This window comes from Triturus cristatus, chromosome 11 (assembly GCF_964204655.1).
Source record: "Triturus cristatus chromosome 11, aTriCri1.1, whole genome shotgun sequence".
In the NCBI taxonomy this organism is placed as follows: Eukaryota; Metazoa; Chordata; class Amphibia; order Caudata; family Salamandridae; genus Triturus; species Triturus cristatus.
The window spans coordinates 360,906,549-360,925,817 of NC_140594.1; the positions used below are offsets into that span (position 1 = coordinate 360,906,549).

Consider the following 19,269-nt stretch of genomic DNA (forward strand, 5'->3'; position numbering starts at 1 on the left):
CTTCTGTTTCCAATATGACAGTAAGCCGTGGTCCCCAGATGCGTCTCACATGCACATTTATGGTTCACTCTTGCAATTCGTTTCATTATCGGCGAAGAAGAGATTGAACCAACAACAATAAATGTTCATTTTTTTAGACATATTTTTCGACCCTATTAACCCATTTGCAATCATTTGCAGAAATTGTTGTTCATTTCCATCTGCAACTCATTTTAGCGCTGCTAAAAAATATTTTTTAAAGAATGCACTGTAGAGCATTTGTCTACAAACACTCTTCACAACATTCCGGCCCCGGGGGTACTGGTGAGTGTGCTGCTCAAAAGGTACCACTAAAGTGGGTCCCTGCTTTGGCCACGGGGGACTGGTGAGTGTGCGTTGCGATCAGAGCATTTGGCTTCCCACAAAGCATGCAGAGGTGCTTAAAAGAAGTTGGTTCAAAGCGGATGAAAACAGTACTTGGAACATGGGATACTTATATGTAAAATACACAAGCAATAGCAGGAAATATTATGATACAGCCAATAGAAATGGAGGAAAAGTAGTTGGCAAGTACACGAACCAATCAAAAGCAAGGGCGGGATATAAACTCCTTTAAAGATTTATACTAAATGCAATACATTTCACAAACATAGCGCAAGTGCTGTGCAGGAGAAACCGAAAAAGGAACTCAAGACTGTGAACTACTCTCAAAGTGTTAGCAAACAACCAGTAGCTCGCAATCAACTGGTTGGAGATACCTGGTATAATGTGTCTGGTTGTGTGGCTATCTCTGTTTACACTCCTTTTTCTGGCTCATCTCAATGCAGTCATCAAGTAATTCTATTTATTGACAAAGTAACTATAACAGAGGCTGCTTGTAATAATAAAGGAAAAGGAAGGACGTGTTAAATACCAGTTTACAATATGCCTCATGTAACTGAACTTTGTTCTAGTTTCTATGGGGTTTTGGGAAGGTGGCACAGTGATTCTGAGCCAGTAATGGGGTGCCTATGCCTAGCTGAACACATCCACCATCCTAAAGGAAAAGGAAGGACGTGTTAAATACCAGTTTACAATATGCCTCATGTAACTGAACTTTGTTCTAGTTTCTATGGGGTTTTGGGAAGGTGGCACAGTGATTCTGAGCCAGTAATGGGGTGCCTATGCCTAGCTGAACAAATCCACCATCCTAAAGTGAATTGGTAATGCAAAATCCCAAAAGTGGATTAACTGGTTGGCAAGGGGAGCTGGTGTACTTCTCAAGTCATGAAGTTTTCAGTATACTGGAGACTCCACTGATTTAACAGGTCGTTCTTGGGAAAGTTTATTGGGAGAGATCTGGAACTCTGAGAAGTCTCCAGAAAGTTTAGTGTGCCAAAAGGGCAATGGGAAAAGGAAGGAAAGGTACCTTGCACTTGCTCCCCAAAGGTGTTCCAATCGTTTATGGCTCAGTTCCTCAGAACTATTCTGGCTTAGTCAAGAATTTCATTGTTGTAAAAACCCTTAGGACCAGGGCCACCTGTTGGACAGTATCCAGCATATTTTAGGAACATCTAAAATAGTAGGTAAAATAACTATGGACACATAAAATATTGAAGGTTGTTTACAAAGGCTCCAGTGTGAGATCAGGTCGCCATAATGAGCCACATCTCTGGGATCCTTTATGAAATGGAAAATATTTTAGAGTGCATTTTGGGAATGAAAACAGGTGACACAGGCGCCCCTTAGAGGAGCTAAAGTAGTCTCCTGTAGGCCATACTCCCTTTTCATCATTGAATTTCAGGCCAACCGCTCACTACTATAGTGTAAGGTGCTGGACCTGTCCTGCGAGCTGGTGTGCCACAGCACAAGCATGCCCTCATTTTGGACCCACCCTGGGCATAGCACTTAAAGCAGCGGTAGCACCATATCATCTTTTTAGAGATCAGTAGTGTGACAAGACACTTTTTACCTGTGCCACTGGTGGTAGAGGTCTTCAGGCCCATATGTTTAGAGTCCCAGTATTATGTGTATGCCCAGACCTCACACTGACGTCCCATGTGTGTCCAATGTGTGTCCATATTAGTGTGTGAATATAAGTGCGTCTGAGTAATGGAGGACAGTGGAGCCTATTTTGAATGTCCCTGGTCTGGCCTAGCACCAGATCAGGGGAGAGGATTGTGCTCCCAGATTGTGGAAGTGTATTGCCTGCAATTCTGTAGCCAGAGGGAAGGGATTCAGGTGCTGTAATGAGAAGGATGGAGACAGGGCTGCCTTTAGAAATAAATTCTGTGAGGCCCTTTGTTAGCAAGGGCATGCTGATTTGTTATGGTATGTTTTTTAAGTTTATATAGCGCCAAACTAATCACCCCTGAGAGGATATCTCGGCACTATAGCGCATTAACAGGAAGGAGGGAAATGGAAGAATGAGAAGAGCCAGGTTTTAAGAAGTTTTTTTAATAAGGTTAAGTTAGGGCACAACTGTATATGTACAGGTAATCCATTCCAGTGGTGGGGGGCTAGGTATGAGGATGACCATCCCCCATATTATGCAGCGAGGGCGTAGCAGAGATTGCCCACTGGACATTAGGCTGTACGGGTTGGTAGGGGCTGCAGCTTGTTTTGTAGGTAGAGGGGGCTGTAACAAACATTGCACGTACAAAATAAAGTTAATATACGAGCTATGCAATATTTTCTACTAAAGAGGCAGCCACAAGTACAGTCATAATTTGAATGGTGCAGCAGGTGCAATAGCACCGGTACCAAAAGTTGTCAGAACTCCTCTAAACGCATAATATTGCTATATTTGACTACAAAACAGGCAGTCACAAATGCAGTTACCTTGCAGATTACAGAGTTGTGATTTGAATGGTGCAGCAGGTACAGTGGCACCAGGCCCAATAGTTGTCAGAACTCCTCTAAACACCTAATATTGTTATATTTTACTACTGTTCAGGCAGTTACCTTGCAGTTAAAAGGGGCTTGATTCAAATGGTGCAGCAGGTGCAGTGGTACCGGGTACACAAATTGTCATAACCCCACTGAACACCAAATATTGCTATATTTTACTACTAACCAGGCAGTCCCAAATGCAGTTATCTTGCAGGCAACGAGGTCTTCATTTCAATGATGCAGCAGGTTCAGTGGCAGGGAGCCCAAAATTTGTCTTGACCTCCTCAAAACACCTACTTTTCCTATGTTTTACAACTATATAGGCAGACACAATTACGGTTATCTTGCAGTTAAAAGGGGCTTAATTTGAATGGTGCAGTAAGGGTAGTGGCACTGGGGCCAAAAGCTCTAGGGACCCCACTAAATACAGAATATTGTTAAACTTTACTTCTAAACAAGCAGTCACAAGTGCAGTTATCTAGCAGGCACTAGGGCCATGATTTCAAAGGTGCTGCAGGTGCAGTGGCACCAGAGCCAAAAGTTGTCAGAACTCCTCTAAACACCAAATATTGCTATATTTAATCATTAAATGAGCAGTCACAATTGTATTATAGTGCAGGCACTAGGGTTATGATTTCAATGGTGCAGCAGGTGCAGTGACACTGGGGCCCAAAGCTCTAGGAACCCCTCTAAACACCAAATATTGCATTATTTTACTATTAAACAGACAGTCACAGTTATGTTACAGGCAATAGGGTCAGGATTTGGATGGTGCAGTAGATGCAGTAGCACCCAGCCAAAAGTTGTCATCCCTCATCTAAACACCAAATATTGCTATATTTTATGACTAAACAGGCAGTCACAAATGCAGTTATCTTTCAGGCACTAGGGACATGAATTGAAAAGTGCAGCAGGTACAGTGGCAACGGGTCAAATAGTTATCATGATTCCTCTAAACACATAATATTACTTTTACATCAATTATTATTATTTTCAAAATGTTGCTATTACTTACCTGCACTATACCACTAAAACAGCACATAATATTGCATTTTTGTACATAAACAAGTCATAACACTTTAAAAGACTTTCTGTAAATTATATTGTACAACTACTCAGCAAGCTACAACTCACAACAAAACAGCAGCTTATTATTAATCACACAGGCAACACCTAATGCATTTACCAGTGCTTGTTACCATCTGCTTTCCCTCTCTTTCCACTCTGCCTCTCTCCTTCACTTATGGCTTATTCTCCCATCTCTCTCTTTCCACTCTACCTCTCTCTCACTTATGGCTTATTCTCCCATCTCTCTCTTTCCACTCTGCCTCTCTCCTCCGCTTATGATTTATTCTCCCATCTCTCTCTTTCCACTCTACCTCTGTCCTCTGCTTATGATGTATTCTCCCATCTCTCTCTTTCCACTCTGCCTCTCTCCTCCGCTTATGGTTTATTCTCCCATCTCACTCTTTCCACTCTGCCTCTGTCCTCTGCTTATGATTTATTCTCCCATCTCTCTCTTTCCACTCTGCCTCTCTCCTCCGCTTATGGTTTATTCTCCCATCTCACTCTTTCCACTCTGCCTCTGTCCTCCGCTTATGATTTATTCTCCCATCTCTCTCTTTCCACTCTACCTCTGTCCTCTGCTTATGATTTATTCTCCCATCTCTCTCTTTCCACTCTACCTCTCTCTCACTTATGGCTTATTCTCCCATCTCTCTCTTTCCACTCTGCCTCTCTCCTCCGCTTATGGTTTATTCTCCCATCTCACTCTTTCCACTCTGCCTCTGTCCTCCGCTTATGATTTATTCTCCCATCTCTCTCTTTCCACTCTACCTCTGTCCTCTGCTTATGATGTATTCTCCCATCTCTCTCTCTTTCCACTCTACCTCTCTCTCACTTATGGCTTATTCTCCCATCTCACTCTTTCCACTCTGCCTCTGTCCTCTGCTTATGATTTATTCTCCCATCTCTCTCTTTCCACTCTGCCTCTCTCCTCCGCTTATGGTTTATTCTCCCATCTCACTCTTTCCACTCTGCCTCTGTCCTCCGCTTATGATTTATTCTCCCATCTCTCTCTTTCCACTCTACCTCTGTCCTCTGCTTATGATTTATTCTCCCATCTCTCTCTTTCCACTCTACCTCTCTCTCACTTATGGCTTATTCTCCCATCTCTCTCTTTCCACTCTGCCTCTCTCCTCCGCTTATGGTTTATTCTCCCATCTCACTCTTTCCACTCTGCCTCTGTCCTCCGCTTATGATTTATTCTCCCATCTCTCTCTTTCCACTCTACCTCTGTCCTCTGCTTATGATGTATTCTCCCATCTCTCTCTCTTTCCACTCTACCTCTCTCTCACTTATGGCTTATTCTCCCATCTCACTCTTTCCACTCTGCCTCTGTCCTCTGCTTATGATTTATTCTCCCATCTCTCTCTTTCCACTCTGCCTCTCTCCTCCGCTTATGGTTTATTCTCCCATCTCACTCTTTCCACTCTGCCTCTGTCCTCCGCTTATGATTTATTCTCCCATCTCTCTCTTTCCACTCTACCTCTGTCCTCTGCTTATGATTTATTCTCCCATCTCTCTCTTTCCACTCTACCTCTCTCTCACTTATGGCTTATTCTCCCATCTCTCTCTTTCCACTCTGCCTCTCTCCTCCGCTTATGGTTTATTCTCCCATCTCACTCTTTCCACTCTGCCTCTGTCCTCCGCTTATGATTTATTCTCCCATCTCTCTCTTTCCACTCTACCTCTGTCCTCTGCTTATGATGTATTCTCCCATCTCTCTCTCTTTCCACTCTACCTCTCTCCTCTGCTTATGTTTTATTCTCCAATCTCTCTCTGTTCACTCTGCCTCTCTCCTCCACGTATAGTGTACCTCCCATCTCTCTCTTTCCACTCTGCCTTTCGCCTCCACTTATGGTTCTTTCTCCCACCTCTCTCTTTCCACTCTGCCTCTCTCCTCCACGTATAGTGTACCTCCCATCTCTCTCTTTCCACTCTGCCTTTCGCCTCCACTTATGGTTCTTTCTCCCACCTCTCTCTTTCCACTCTGCCTCTCTCCTCCACGTATAGTGTACCTCCCATCTCTCTCTTTCCACTCTGCCTTTCGCCTCCACTTATGGTTCTTTCTCCCACCTCTCTCTTTCCACTCTGCCTCTCTCCTCCACGTATAGTGTACCTCCCATCTCTCTCTTTCCACTCTGCCTTTCGCCTCCACTTATGGTTCTTTCTCCCACCTCTCTCTTTCCACTCTGCCTCCCTCCTCCGCTTAAGGTTTATTCTCCCATCTCTCTCTTTCCCAGGTACACTGACTCTGCGCAGCAGCTCCGGTACATCCAAGGGTGTAGTTGTGCCTGGAGACATCCCCCTGCAGCTGAGAGTGGAGGAGGTCCCAGGCCTCATCTGGGGGTACACGCTGGAGCTGCAGGTCCCCATGGGTTCTTCACTCCTAGAGGTGCTGACGGAGGCACAGAGGCGGGACCCAGAGCACTTCTCGTAAGGAAAGCAGCTTTTCGGTACAATGTGTATGCAGGTGTCTACCTTAAAATGTGTGTTGATAGGAGCAGGCTTACAATTTACGTAAATGAATTGTCCTTCAGTTTCTATATACTCCTATGTATGCCAGGGGAAGGGGACGGTATAGTTCCGATTGTAGGGTTTCAAGTAGCATTATGAATATGCATTATCTGTTGATGACACAGAAACCTGGCCCGTATCTCTTGTGTCCAAGGGGTGAGGTGAGGGATGGGTGTAACTCAGTTAATCCCTTACACTGTCCTGGTGAGGTTAGCGCATTCCTGTACTTTTGAATAGCAAAAAACCCACATTGCTGACATCGAAGTGGATGCTGCTCATGTCACTAGTCTCGGAAGGATGAATGTTGAAATAGTTTGTTCCAGTATCCAATCTTCCTTCGGCTGTCCTCGCAAAAAAGCCCATCTATGCAGCGCGTGATGTAAACTCACAGAGCCCCCTGGTTGACAATGCAGTATCAACCCCAGGCAGCCCCGTGAGGCCGCACCTGCAGCACGTGCTGCTCCTGGGCTCATCGCAGCGGTGATGCAGACGCCCCACCAACCTCATTCCCCTCCAGCAGCGGGTCCCAGCACAGTGATTTCCTTTCTCTGTACCTCTTCAGACCCAGACATCTGCTCCTCTGCCTGGTGCCAGAATCGGATACGTTTTTTAGCGTGAATGAGGCTGAACCGTAGCTTGCTAAGCGTCATCAAAGAACGATGCACTTGCAGGACCCTTGCGTCCTCGGCTCTGATAGGCTGCCATGACCGTGTGTTTGGACTTCATCCGATACATAGGGAGGTTGTGTATGCGTGTTATACATTTTAGTGTACTGTATAGGTCTGAGTGCTTAAATGTTTAAATAACCAAAAGAAGGAAACTTATTACATGTTTCCGGCATTACACAAAAACCTGCAGGGAATAAATCTAATCCGACATGCTGTTCAGCCCGTAGGCGCCTCAAACTGATGAGTCCTAGCAGTATTGGACGTAAGAGAAGACGAAGGTGGGGGCGAGTTGGAGCAAGAGGCTCCGCCACAGTCACCAAAGAGATGGGATTCCTGCAGTCGCACTCCCCAATGAGCATCTTGTAGACTATGTGAGTCTTGAGAAGTCTGGATCTTCACCCCCAAAAAACCATAGCCAAAGCGGTTCTTGTCCTATTGGAAACAGGAGTCCAATAGGGACATGAAAAGTTCCATCGCCCTGTGCCTTCAGCCTGACATGAACAGCCACTAAGGCTCGGCCTACAAAGATTACAAAGAGCACAGAGACCCCTTCGAGTGTGGATGGGACTAAAAAAGACTCTGGCACAGAAACTGTGCTGGAAGTAAGGCTCCCTGTTTTCCGTTTTTACTGATTTTTACAGATAAATACAGCTGGAAAACAATTTATTTTTCTGTCTGCATTTATATTTAAATGCGGATAAAAACGGGAAATCAGACTCTTTTGTGAGTGATTCTTAATACTGTCAATCATGACCGCCGAGCCAATAGCTGGAAAGATTGACATAAGCGGTTGCAAAATAAATAATGATAATGATGCTTTAACTCCAGTAGATTTGCAAAAGGTTGCTATTAAAATGTACATAGTTTCATATACGCATAGTGATTTATCATGCGAGTCTTCATATTATTGAAATCTGTCATTCGGATAAAAGTTTACATTTATTGTTTAAATAAATGTAGAAATTTATTATTTTTGCTTCATTTATTTCACAAACCCAAAATAAAAATTGACAAATAGAAATAAAATTAGCCCAAAATAAATATGGATAAATGCAGACGGAAAGGTCAATAAAAATAAATACCATAAAACTGGGAGCCTTAATTAAAAGGCATGGACAAAGAGGGCAATTACCCAGTGCCCCACTATCTTAGGGCACCCCCTGCTTAGAGGCTCAGCGTATACCTTGTTGAGTCTGGCATTCCCTATTGCCGGGCCTGCTAGATAACCTTGATTGACTATTGCCTAATCACAGATTTTTTTAATGTTGTTGTGAAAGTAGGATGTCAAGGTGGGATTTGCCAGAGGTCCATTACCAACACTTTACATAGAAGGTTTTAATAATGTTTTGTTAACCCAGAGCCGTGATCTCAGGTTTGTGCCCAGGGGCGGATACTGAATTACAACATGTGCTTTCACACAGCACAGCTGCTGTTTACTGTGCTTAGAAAGTGCAAAAACTGCTTTAGGAAACTATGCAGATATGTACGGTAATTCCTCTTATCTCACACATCGGAATTCCTAGTTATAACTTCAGTACTGCATGGGGAAATTACCTGGCATGGTATAAACCACCCCCCCACAATATGCCCCAGGTAAAATTCTGACTTGTCCCGCCTACCGAAAAATACCAGGGAAAAATGCCCGGAAATACGAATACATGCGGAAAGCACCAAGATTAGCTTGTGATCCCCATGTACATGGGGAAACGTCCAAGAATTTGAATATAGTACACCTGGACAATTCTCCATCGACGAGTAACCGCAGTGGCGTAACAAAAGCCCCCGCGGTTTCCGGGGGACCATCGAGCTCCAGAGGCCCCATCAGCAAAAGTGGTAAGTGGTGGGCCTGGCTGGGGTAGGGGGGCTCAAGTTCTGTTCCACCACTGAGTATCAGATTTTACCTGGTGCCGTTAGTGTCGCACCTACTTCCGGGGGCTCCAGAATATGCCTGTGCCCAGAGCACCCCAAAACCATACGATGGCTTTGGTTGCAATATTAGACGGACGATTAGCACTTCTGATTGCTTATGATCTATAGGGCCCGAAATACCTCGATGAGGACCAGCCGCATGGACGATTACCCGGCCCACCCGGCATGAGGCTCCCTATCAACTCGACTATGTAGTGTTTCAAACCAATGCCCGAGGGTCCGTGCGTGTGTGTCCGGGTCACGCCCCCCTCCAGCGTAGCCGTAGTTTGGTCAGCCCGGCGTCCCCACGGACGGCACGCATGTACCTGAATAAAGAGCCCAGGGCGCTGGGCGTGGCAGGCATTCTACCGACCACCAGCCTAACACACGTGTGCCCCTGTGTCTTATTTCTAGGCCCTAGGCACGACTTTACACTGGCGACGAGGTGGTCTCGCCACCCCATCGCGCGATCTCGAACCCACGCTCTTGCCCAAGGAGCGGTTCGCACCACCTGCAGCTGGCCTGGCCCCGCGCTACCTCTGGTCCCCTGGACGCCCTGTGAGGTCCCCCTGCTGGCCTCACCTGGTTGGCTGTGCTCCCGGTGGCTTCCCCGGACCCCGACGACTGCCTCCTCCCTCTCCGGCAGCCTGCCTCTCCTGCGGAGCCTGCGCGCGTGGAACGCTGGGACCTGCCTGCCAAGCCTCACGCATCTCGCGTGCAACACGCGGCCCGGGCCTGCCATTTCTCACGCATATCGCGTGAGGCCCGTTTTTGCTGTCGGGAAGGTCCCTGGTCGACCCTGCCTGCTCCCCAGCGGCCCCCTGGCCCTCAGCACGGCCTACCTGCCCACGGACAACGCCAGGAAGGTTGGTGTGCCTCCCCGAAGAGCGCTAGTGACGCCCCCTGCAGCCATCCTCGCCGACCATGGCCAACGTGCCTCCCATGGAGCCCTTCGAAGTCACCGGCACCCCGCCGTCTCAAGCCGCACGGTGGAAAAAGTGGGTGGAACGCCTGGAGAACTACTTCGTGGCGGCGGACATCGCGGTTGTGCGGAGGCGTGCCATGCTGCTACACCTTGGAGGTGAGGCGATCCATGACATTTCAAAAGACGTGGTAGAAGGTGGGCCGCCCATGACGTACGCCACGCTGCGCGACGCTATCACGGCGTACTTTGAGCCGTTCGCAAGTGTTGACTATGAACGCTTCCTGCTCCGCCAGGCCCGCCAGCTCCCAGAAGAGTCGGTGGACGTCTTCTATGCCAGGTTGAAAAAGCTAGCCAGCACGTGCACTCTCCCTGATGCAGACGACGAGATCCGTGCACAGTTCATCCAAGGCTGCGCATCGTCCAAACTCCGCGAAAGGGTGTTGGAGGCGGACAACATGCCCATGTGCGACATCCTTACACTAGGGCGCTCAAAGGAACTGTCCAAGGCCAGAGCCGCGCACATGGAGCCCAAGCCGGCGGTCGCAATCAAAACGGAGCCGGTGTGCGCCCTCCAAACGGAGGTGGCCGACACTCGCACGAAGCATCCCCAGCGGAGAAACCCGAGGCCAGTCCAGCCGTCCCCCGGCCGAGCCTGTGTGTGGTGCGGAGGAGTGACACCGCACTGAGGAGCATGCCCGGCCCAAGGCAAAATCTGCAGCGCGTGTGGCAAAGCCAACCATTTTGCGAGCGTGTGCCTGTCATCGTCGAGAAAGAAGCAAGGAGGCCCGCCTGGGAGGGTAAGACAGCTGGTACCACTACCCAGCACCTCCACCAGCAGCGACATGGACGACGACGACGAGGAGGATGTAGCCTCGGTGCATGTCGTGCGGATGCTCAACACCCTGGCAGCGACGCCTTCGACAGGACCCATGTGCACAATCACAGTACAGGACCAGGCCGTGGCCGCTCTGATCGACACCGGGGCATCAATCAACCTGATGGCTGCCAGCGTATACCGGACGCTGAGGAGCGCACCGCCACTCCATCCAACGAGGGTGCAAGTGTACGCCTACGGCACCCACCGGCCCCTACGCCTGTGTGGGGCCTTCAGGACGGATCTGTCCCACGACACCACTCGGCTGCAAACCAAGGTATACGTGTCGCAGGAAGGCACGGGATTCCTGCTTGGGTGCCGCACAGCCCAAGACCTGGGCCTGATCCACTTTGCACTCACCGTCCAAACCCGCAACTTGGACCACCTGGTGCAGGAACATGGGGCCCTGTTTGAAGGGATCGGGTGTCTCAAAGGACCTGCCATACACCTCCACATCGACAGGACAGTCGCCCCGGTGGCCCTCCGGCACCGACGCATTGCGTTTCACCTACGGCCCAAGGTGGAAGCAGAGCTACGGACACTCGAGCAGGCAGGGATCATCGAAAGAGTGAGTGGACCCACCCCATGGGTGTCACCCATCGTAGTAGCCAAGAAGCCGAAACAGCCGGATGCAGTGCGATCTGCGTTGACATGCGCATCCCCAACCTGGCCATCAGGCGCGAGCGCCACCTGACGCCGACCATAGACGACATAGTCGGAGAGCTATCGGGCTCAAAGTGGTTCTCCAAAATGGACCTGAGATCGGGATATCACCAGATCCCCTTGCACCCGGACTCCCGCCCCATTACCACCTTCTCCACGCACGCAGGCCTCTGGCGCTACACCCGGCTCAACTTTGGGATATCGAGCGCAGCGGAGGTGTTCCAGAACATTATCCAGAACGTTCTGCAAGGGCTGGACGGCGTCTTAAACGTCAGTGACGACATTCTGGTCCACGCCCCAACCCTGGACGAACATATCAGACGCCTCCGAGCAGTGTTTTCCCGGCTTCAGGAGCGAGGCCTCACTCTCCACAGGGACAAATGCGATTTTCTGCGCAAAGACATTAGCTTTTTCGGATACCGATTCTCTGACCAAGGAATAGGCCCGGATCCGGATAAAGTCAAGGACATCCACGCGGCCCCCGCGCCTACCTCCGTGACGGCTGTCCGCAGTTTTCTTGGGATGGTCACCTACTGCGGGAGGTTCATCAGAGACCTGTCTGACCTCACTGGGCCCCTCCGCGACCTCACCAAAGCCTCCGCCACCTGGGAGTGGGGCCCGGCACAGCAAGAGTCGTTCCAGAAAACCAAGGAGGCGCTCTCAGCCGACACCACCTTGGCGTATTTCGATCCTCGGCTCGAGTCGCAGCTCCTAGTGGACGCCAGCCCGACGGGCCTAGGGGCCGTGCTAGCCCAACAGCAGAGGTGTGGAGAGTGGGCCCCCGTCGCGTACGCAAGCAGAACCCTCACGCCGACGGAGCAGCGGTACTCGCAGATCGAGAAGGAGGCCATCGCCATCCTGTGGGGGTGCCGCCACTTCCACATTTACCTGTATGGACACCCGTTCGTAGTGCTCACAGATCACAAACCCCTGGTCCCGCTGTTCCAAGGCTCCGCGTCACGCCCTCCCCCGCGGATAGAGAAATGGGTACTCCAGCTTCAAGAATTCCAATTCACAGTGGAGTATCGACCAGGCGCCCGAAACCCAGCCGATTTCCTGTCCAGGCATGCCCGCCCGGCTACGGACGTGGAAGCCACGGAGGCTGCAGCCACAGAGGAGTATGTCCGGATGATTGTAGAAAGGTCCCGACCCCTGCCGATGTCACTGGAGGAAATAGCACTAGCTACCCAAGAGGACGACTGTCTCCAGATGGCTATCTGAGCGGTCGCGTCCGGAAACTGGAAGCCGCTCCAAAGTCCGTCATCTTTTCGCACGCCAGAGGCTCAAGCATCACTGAAGGCGCTCCACCTCGTCAGGAACGAACTGTCGGTGTCCCCTGAAGGCTGTCTCCTGAGAGGCCCCCGCCTAGTGCTGCCTAGCAGCCTCACCCAGCAAGCCGCTCTCCTGGCGCACAGCGCCCACCAAGGCATCGTCAAGTCAAAAAACCGCCTCAGGTGCAAGCTCTGGTTCCCGGGACTCGACAAGATGATAGAGAACACGGTCCAGCGGTGCCCGGTGTGCTTGGCGACCAGCCTACCCGACCCCCCAGCACCCGTAATCACTGAAGAGGGCCCCACCTCACCCTGGGTACGAGCCAGTGCCGACTTCGGCAGCTTACCTGGAGGACGATACATGCTCGTAGTGGTAGACGACTACTCGCGGTACCCAGAGGTAGAGATCCTTCCCTCAACAGCCGCAACGGAGGTGATCCCTAAGCTGGAGAAGATCATGGCCACCCATGGGCTCATAGGTGAGCTGCGCACGGACAATGGTCCACCATTCAACGGCGCTGAGTTGGCCGAGTACCTGCAGTCCCACCGCATCAAACACCGACGCATAACCCCGAGGTGGCCGCAAGCAAACGGAGAGGTTGAGAGACTGATGAGGACTCTAAACAAAACTATTCAGATCGCCCTAGCAGATGGCCTTAACGTGGAGCTAGCCCTCTACCAATTCCTGCGCGAGTACAGGCTGACGCCTCACTGCACCACCGGGGTCCCTCCGAGCCGCCTGTGTCTGGGCCGAGCGATCCGGGACACCATCCCACACCACCCCGTGTGGGTGTCGTTGCCAAACCCACCCAACCGCTCCACGGAAAACCGAACCAAGACTAACCAGGAAGCCTCCCGGAAGAGGAGAGCAGCTGACAGTACCATCCAAGTCGGCGACCGGGTGCTAGTAAAGGACCGCCACCCTGGGGGAAAGTTCCGCCTGCCCTTCGAGCTATCCCCGTGGACTGTCACCAACGTCAAGGGGACCCTGATCACGGCAATCAGGGGCGGTGAAGAAGTCACTAGAAATGTATCGTTCTTCAAGAGGGTCCCGCATGAAGTGGAGGAAGATTTTCCGGAGATAGAAGACTACTTCCCAACGCCTTCTCTCGGCCCTCGGAATCCCGCGCGAGCTGATGAGCCACGCGTGGCGGAGAGTGCAGGAACGGGTTCTTCCACGCAAACCGGGAGAGAAGAGGTGCCACATGGAGTGCAAAGCTGCCCGGACACGGTGGAGGCGGACAGTTCAGAGGACATGTTTCTCACCCCACCGGACGGGCGCAGCCAGAGCAAATACCATCTACGCCCGTGCCCGCGACCATCCCAGAGGTATCGAGACTTTGTGGCCCGCTGTCAACCACTAGAGTGATGGGAGGCTGCACCTCCACCAAAGCCAAGTAAGACTGTTCCATTGTTTTCCCTCATGAGACTCTTAGAGACTGTTAAAACTGTTGGGTCGCGCTAGGCGGCATGTTTGTTGGTTTTTGTTCATTTCTGGGTAAAGGAGGAATGTAGTGTTGGCGCAACGGACCAAACCAATGCCCGAGGGTCCGTGCGTGTGTGTCAGGGTCACGCCCCCCCTCCAGCGTAGCCGTAGTTGGGTCAGCCCGGCGTCCCCACGGACGGCACGCATGTACCTGAATAAAGAGCCCAGGGCGCTGGGCGTGGCAGGCATTCTACCGACCACCAGCCTAACACACGTGTGCCCCTGTGTCTTATTTCTAGGCCCTAGGCACGACTTTACAGACTATTTCAGAATTGTGGGGAATGTCCTGGCCTCCAACAAAAAAAAGCTCACTTATATCATATTGAAATGATGATGCACAAAAGTGCATAAAAAATAACAATAATCTAACCGCATGTCATACTAACAGTGGTTTTCTAACCTACTCTTGAAGGGTCTGGTCCAAAAATGTACCTGTTTTCTAAATGTAGCCACTAGGTGGCAGGATATACTCAAAACACGTGTATCTATCAAAGCCCTCATGCTGTAAAACTAGAGTCGCCTTAGATGTCCATCTATTTACCCGCATTTCCCCCCTATTTGTATTAAATAGGCAAGTTGGTTTCACCAACTGTAGAAAAGGAAAATCCAATGTCACCCAGGACTGGAACGCAATTGAGACCACGTATGTTAGCGCTAACCTATTAGGTAATTACAAAGCTCGGTGTGTATGTAGTGCTTGATACAGCAATGTGTTTGAAAACGCCACAGCACAGGTTCTGTTCCTGACAGACCAACTCAGCCTTTCATCTTTCCTGGGTCGAGACAAAAGAGTACAATTGTGTGTGGAAATAACAATATATATTATCTCAGCACTATTTTAATTGCAGAATGGGCTCCTGATCTCTTGATCTTCATCGATCATGAAAAGAGAGACGCTTTCATGATTTAATCTGCTTGATCATACTACCAATATTATTGAAACTGCTCTTTCTTAGCAAGGGCTTTTCTTTAAAAAACAAGTTAGTTGGGTCCTGAAAAGCTGTATAAGTTACTAAATGTTGAATTCTAGGTGATCTTTCTAATTTTCTCTGCTAGATTTGAGACAGAAGAGACTCTATATGGTCCATATCTAACCACGGTGAATGGTCTGAACGGTAAACAGTCGGAAAGGACCTATTGGAAAATTCTCAAGGAACCAGATGTTTCAATAATCGAAGGTATGTTTTAGGAAAGTGAAAGAAGTTGAGGCGTGTCCTACAGTAACATTTGCAAATGCCTACTGGTGTTTAGCGAAATACCCTCTGGGAGTTTACTTTGTTTCTTTTTGCTGTTGTAATTAGGTGCATGGTATACTGCAAAGTAGTCGAAATAGTGATCAAGACCAGCTAATTATTCATTTTGGGTTGACTCTTTTCATAAACACTATGGGTATAATTGTATTTCTCTGCCTGATTCTAATGTTTTCTTATCCAGTATTAGGGTATCTTTCATAGATTCACATGCCTGAATCATTCCCCGTCGTCGGGAATGGGAGTCACCGGTAAATAACAAAGTAATGTCCAGAAGACATAAGACAGTCATAGGCCTCAGAGGCCTTAGCTTAGTAAGCTATCCACGTCCTTATGTAAAAAGGACCAAATTTTGGCCAGAGCCAATCAGCTAACACCACCCTCTAGAACCTTCCTGGTAGGAGCTCTAGTCCCTCAGATTTTCTACCGCACGTCGTGCTAAGGGAGTCTCCACTGAGCTCTGCTCATTTCTTTGGATTTGACAGCATTTCTCTCAACATTCTGGATTTTCAGCATGGCTGATACACCTAAGAAGGGTTTATTCAGGCCCTGCGCCTCTTGTGGAAAAAAGAGGCTACATATCGACGACCAACACAAGGACTGCTTGTATTGTCTCTATCCCAGTCACAGTTCTAAGGACTGCAAGGTATGTCGGACTTTCTCATCTAAGACCTTGAAAGACCGAGAGGGGCGCCTTTTAATCTGGCTGCAAAGGCTAAAGGACAAGGAGGATGTGGCCTCTGAGGAGAGTGAGAGTTCTTCAGTTGCGTCTCACTCCTCATCTAAAAGACCAAGGGTGGCATCGCCGGGCCCTTCGTCGCAGCCACCTCAAAAGAAGACGCAGAAAAAGTCTTCAGAGGTCCAGGATTCGCCTGTTCCAGGGAGCTCGTCTCCTAAGGTGATGCCCCACACCTTCAAAAAGCCTATTGCCACCTCGTCGACGACAACAATGTCGACAGTAGCGTCGACGAGAAAATCTCCTTCGACAGCGATTTCAGTTACATCGTCGACGACGACTCTATCGACGATGACATCCCATTCCATGTCCTCGACGACGACAACTCCATCGTCGACGGCAGGCAAGTCAATCCCGTCGACGTTAGCCATAAAAAAGGCGTCGTCGAGTAAGCTGTCGACGGGAGCGTCGACGACGACGACACCGTCGACGAGAGCTTCATCATCGTCGACGACAACATCGTCGACGAAGACACCGTCGACGACGAAGACACCGTCGACGAGAATATCACCGACGACGCCGTCGTCGACGTCATCGTCGACGTCATCGTCGACGAGGAGACCGTCTTCATCATCCTCGTCGTTGACGACGACCCCGACGACGATCCCGTCGACGGCATTGATACCTGTAACGTCGGTTACAGCTATACCATCGAGCCCCTTGAGGAGTATGGACACGGACGACCAGAGTACATTTGTGCATGTACAAATAACCAAGCGTGCATTGACTCCGGCCCTCACTTCGCCCAGTAAGGTCTCAACCTTGCCTCCCACTCGCCTCTTTGAAGAGGAGGATTCGGACGACGCTAGTCTCTTTCCTGCGGCGACTAGTCCATCACAACTCCATGTGAAGTACCAGGATGTCTCGGATTACGAAGACAATCCCCAGGATTATGAGGAGGTTCCTCATCGAGAATACATGCCGCCTCCACCTTCCATGGTGTGTCTACCGGCAACCTTGGTCACAGACCTTCAGCTCTTAATAACGGACTATAAGCAGCGTTTTCCGACTCCGGCACCTCCACCGATGCCTGCGGGGCCTTCCAAGGAGGAGGCTACACGGCCACGACCGCCTCCACTGCGTTTGGAGAGGACGGCACCTCCGCCTCGGCCCGCCACGGACGACGAGGAGGAGGAGGAGGAGGAGGAACCTGAGGAAGGAGAACTCCAGGACGTTCAATCCCAACAAGATGAATGGGACGATTACATCCTTCCGGCTCCTGTTTCGCCTGTCCCTACCACAGCCGACTCACCGCCCGACGACATCGGCGGTTTCCACAACATCATTGAAAGGGCGGCCCAGCGCTTCCAGATCCCGATGCCTTCGCATCAACAGGACTGTTTCTTATATGACTTTAAGGAACCCTTCAAGAAGACCGTCCGGGCAATTCCGATAATAGATTATATTTGGGACCAGGGCATAAAGATAATGCAGAACCCTTCATCAATGCCACCGGTTCTACCACGCCTGGACAAGAAGTATAAAGCTCCGGACACTGCTCCGGTTTGTCTTACAGGCCATCCAAAGCCCGACTCGGTTATCACTCAGGCTGCGCAGAGGAGGTCAAACAACCCAGCTGCGCTGTTGACAGCTCCGCCGGATAAAGAAGGGCGACGTATGGATAACATAGGGAAACGTTTCTCCTCTATGTCAGCCTTGACAGTGCGTGCCTCCAACGCTACTGCACTATTGGGACGGTACAACCGACAAATGTGGGCGGACATTGCCCCATATCTAGCGGATTTGCCTTCTGACTTAAAAGAAGAGGCAAAGAAGATTCTGTTGGAGGGTGAGCGATCTGCCACGGAACTGATAGACTGTGCAATGGATATTGCTTCCACAGGCTTTAGACAGCTGGCTGGTGCGGCTGCTCTCCGGCGCCAGGGTTGGCTCAAGGCAACTTCTTTCAGGCCGGAGGTCCAGACAAAAGTCCTGGACATGCCTTATGATGGCCAGTTTCTATTCGGTTCTCTTATTGACGAGGCATTGCAAGGTATCAAAAAAGATACAGACACTGCCAGAGCCCTGGGGTCTCTGCAATCTCGGAACCCTTCCTTTCGTGGGTCAAGAGGAAGAGGCCAGACTTCCTCCAGAGGAGACTTTCAACAGCGTTCCTCTTTCTCCTCTTCCCAACAGTACCGTCCACAATCTCAGCAGCGACAACAGTCGTCTTACCACAAAACTTCCTTTCGTAACAGAGGAGGAAGACAAAAAGGTGCCGCGCGGCGGCAATGACTTCCAGATGCAGCCGGGCTCAAACTTGTCTCCACCCTACAAGATTGGCGGAAAAATCTCCCATTTTCTCAAAAATTGGCAAACGATAACTACGGACCGATGGGTCCTTCAATTAATACAATTCGGCCATTCCCTGGAATTCACACAAATTCCTCCTCAAACTCCTCCCCGCCAAAGGGCTCACAAAAACCTACGCCCATTACTCCAAGAAATAAAGATTATGCTTCTAAAGGGAGCTATAGAAAAAGTTCCCCTCAGCCAACGAGGGAGAGGGTTCTACTCCCATTTCTTTCTCATCCGAAAGAAAGAGAAGAAATGGAGACCCATATTGGACCTCAGAAATCTCAACAAATTTCTGAAAAAACAGTCGTTTCGAATGATTACCATACAGGAGGTTTTGCATTTACTCAACGCAAACGACTACATGGTGTCGGTGGACCTTCAAGACGCCTATTTTCAAGTCCCAATACACCGCAACCACAAGAAGTTCCTGCGTTTCATGGTGGCGGGCAGGCATTACCAGTTTCGGGTTCTGCCATTTGGGCTCAAATCGGCGCCACGCATTTTCACCAAATGCCTAGCACCAGTGGCGGCGTACCTACGCCGGTTCCACCACCAAGTCTTCCCGTATTTAGACGACTGGCTTATCAAGTCCCCATCACAAGAAGGCGTGATAAGTTCTTCCAACGCTTGTCTGACACTCTTCGAGTCACTGGGGCTCACTCTCAACCACGACAAATCTGTCCTGCAACCATCCCAATGCATGCAATTTTTGGGAGCCACACTAGACACCATCCACAGGAAAGCATTCCCGTCACAGGAAC

General features: G+C 50.0%; 1 protein-coding gene across 1 annotated transcript in view; it reads left to right on the top strand.

The window, feature by feature from the left end:
- TCN2 (transcobalamin 2) overlaps nucleotides 1-19,269 on the top strand; it is a 185,417-nt gene that overhangs the window by 130,441 nt on the left and 35,707 nt on the right. The window contains exons 8-9 of the mRNA XM_085633558.1: nucleotides 6,156-6,348; nucleotides 15,281-15,402. Of these exons, the coding sequence (XP_085489684.1) occupies nucleotides 6,156-6,348; nucleotides 15,281-15,402 (315 nt within the window). The remainder of the gene's footprint in view (nucleotides 1-6,155; nucleotides 6,349-15,280; nucleotides 15,403-19,269) is intronic.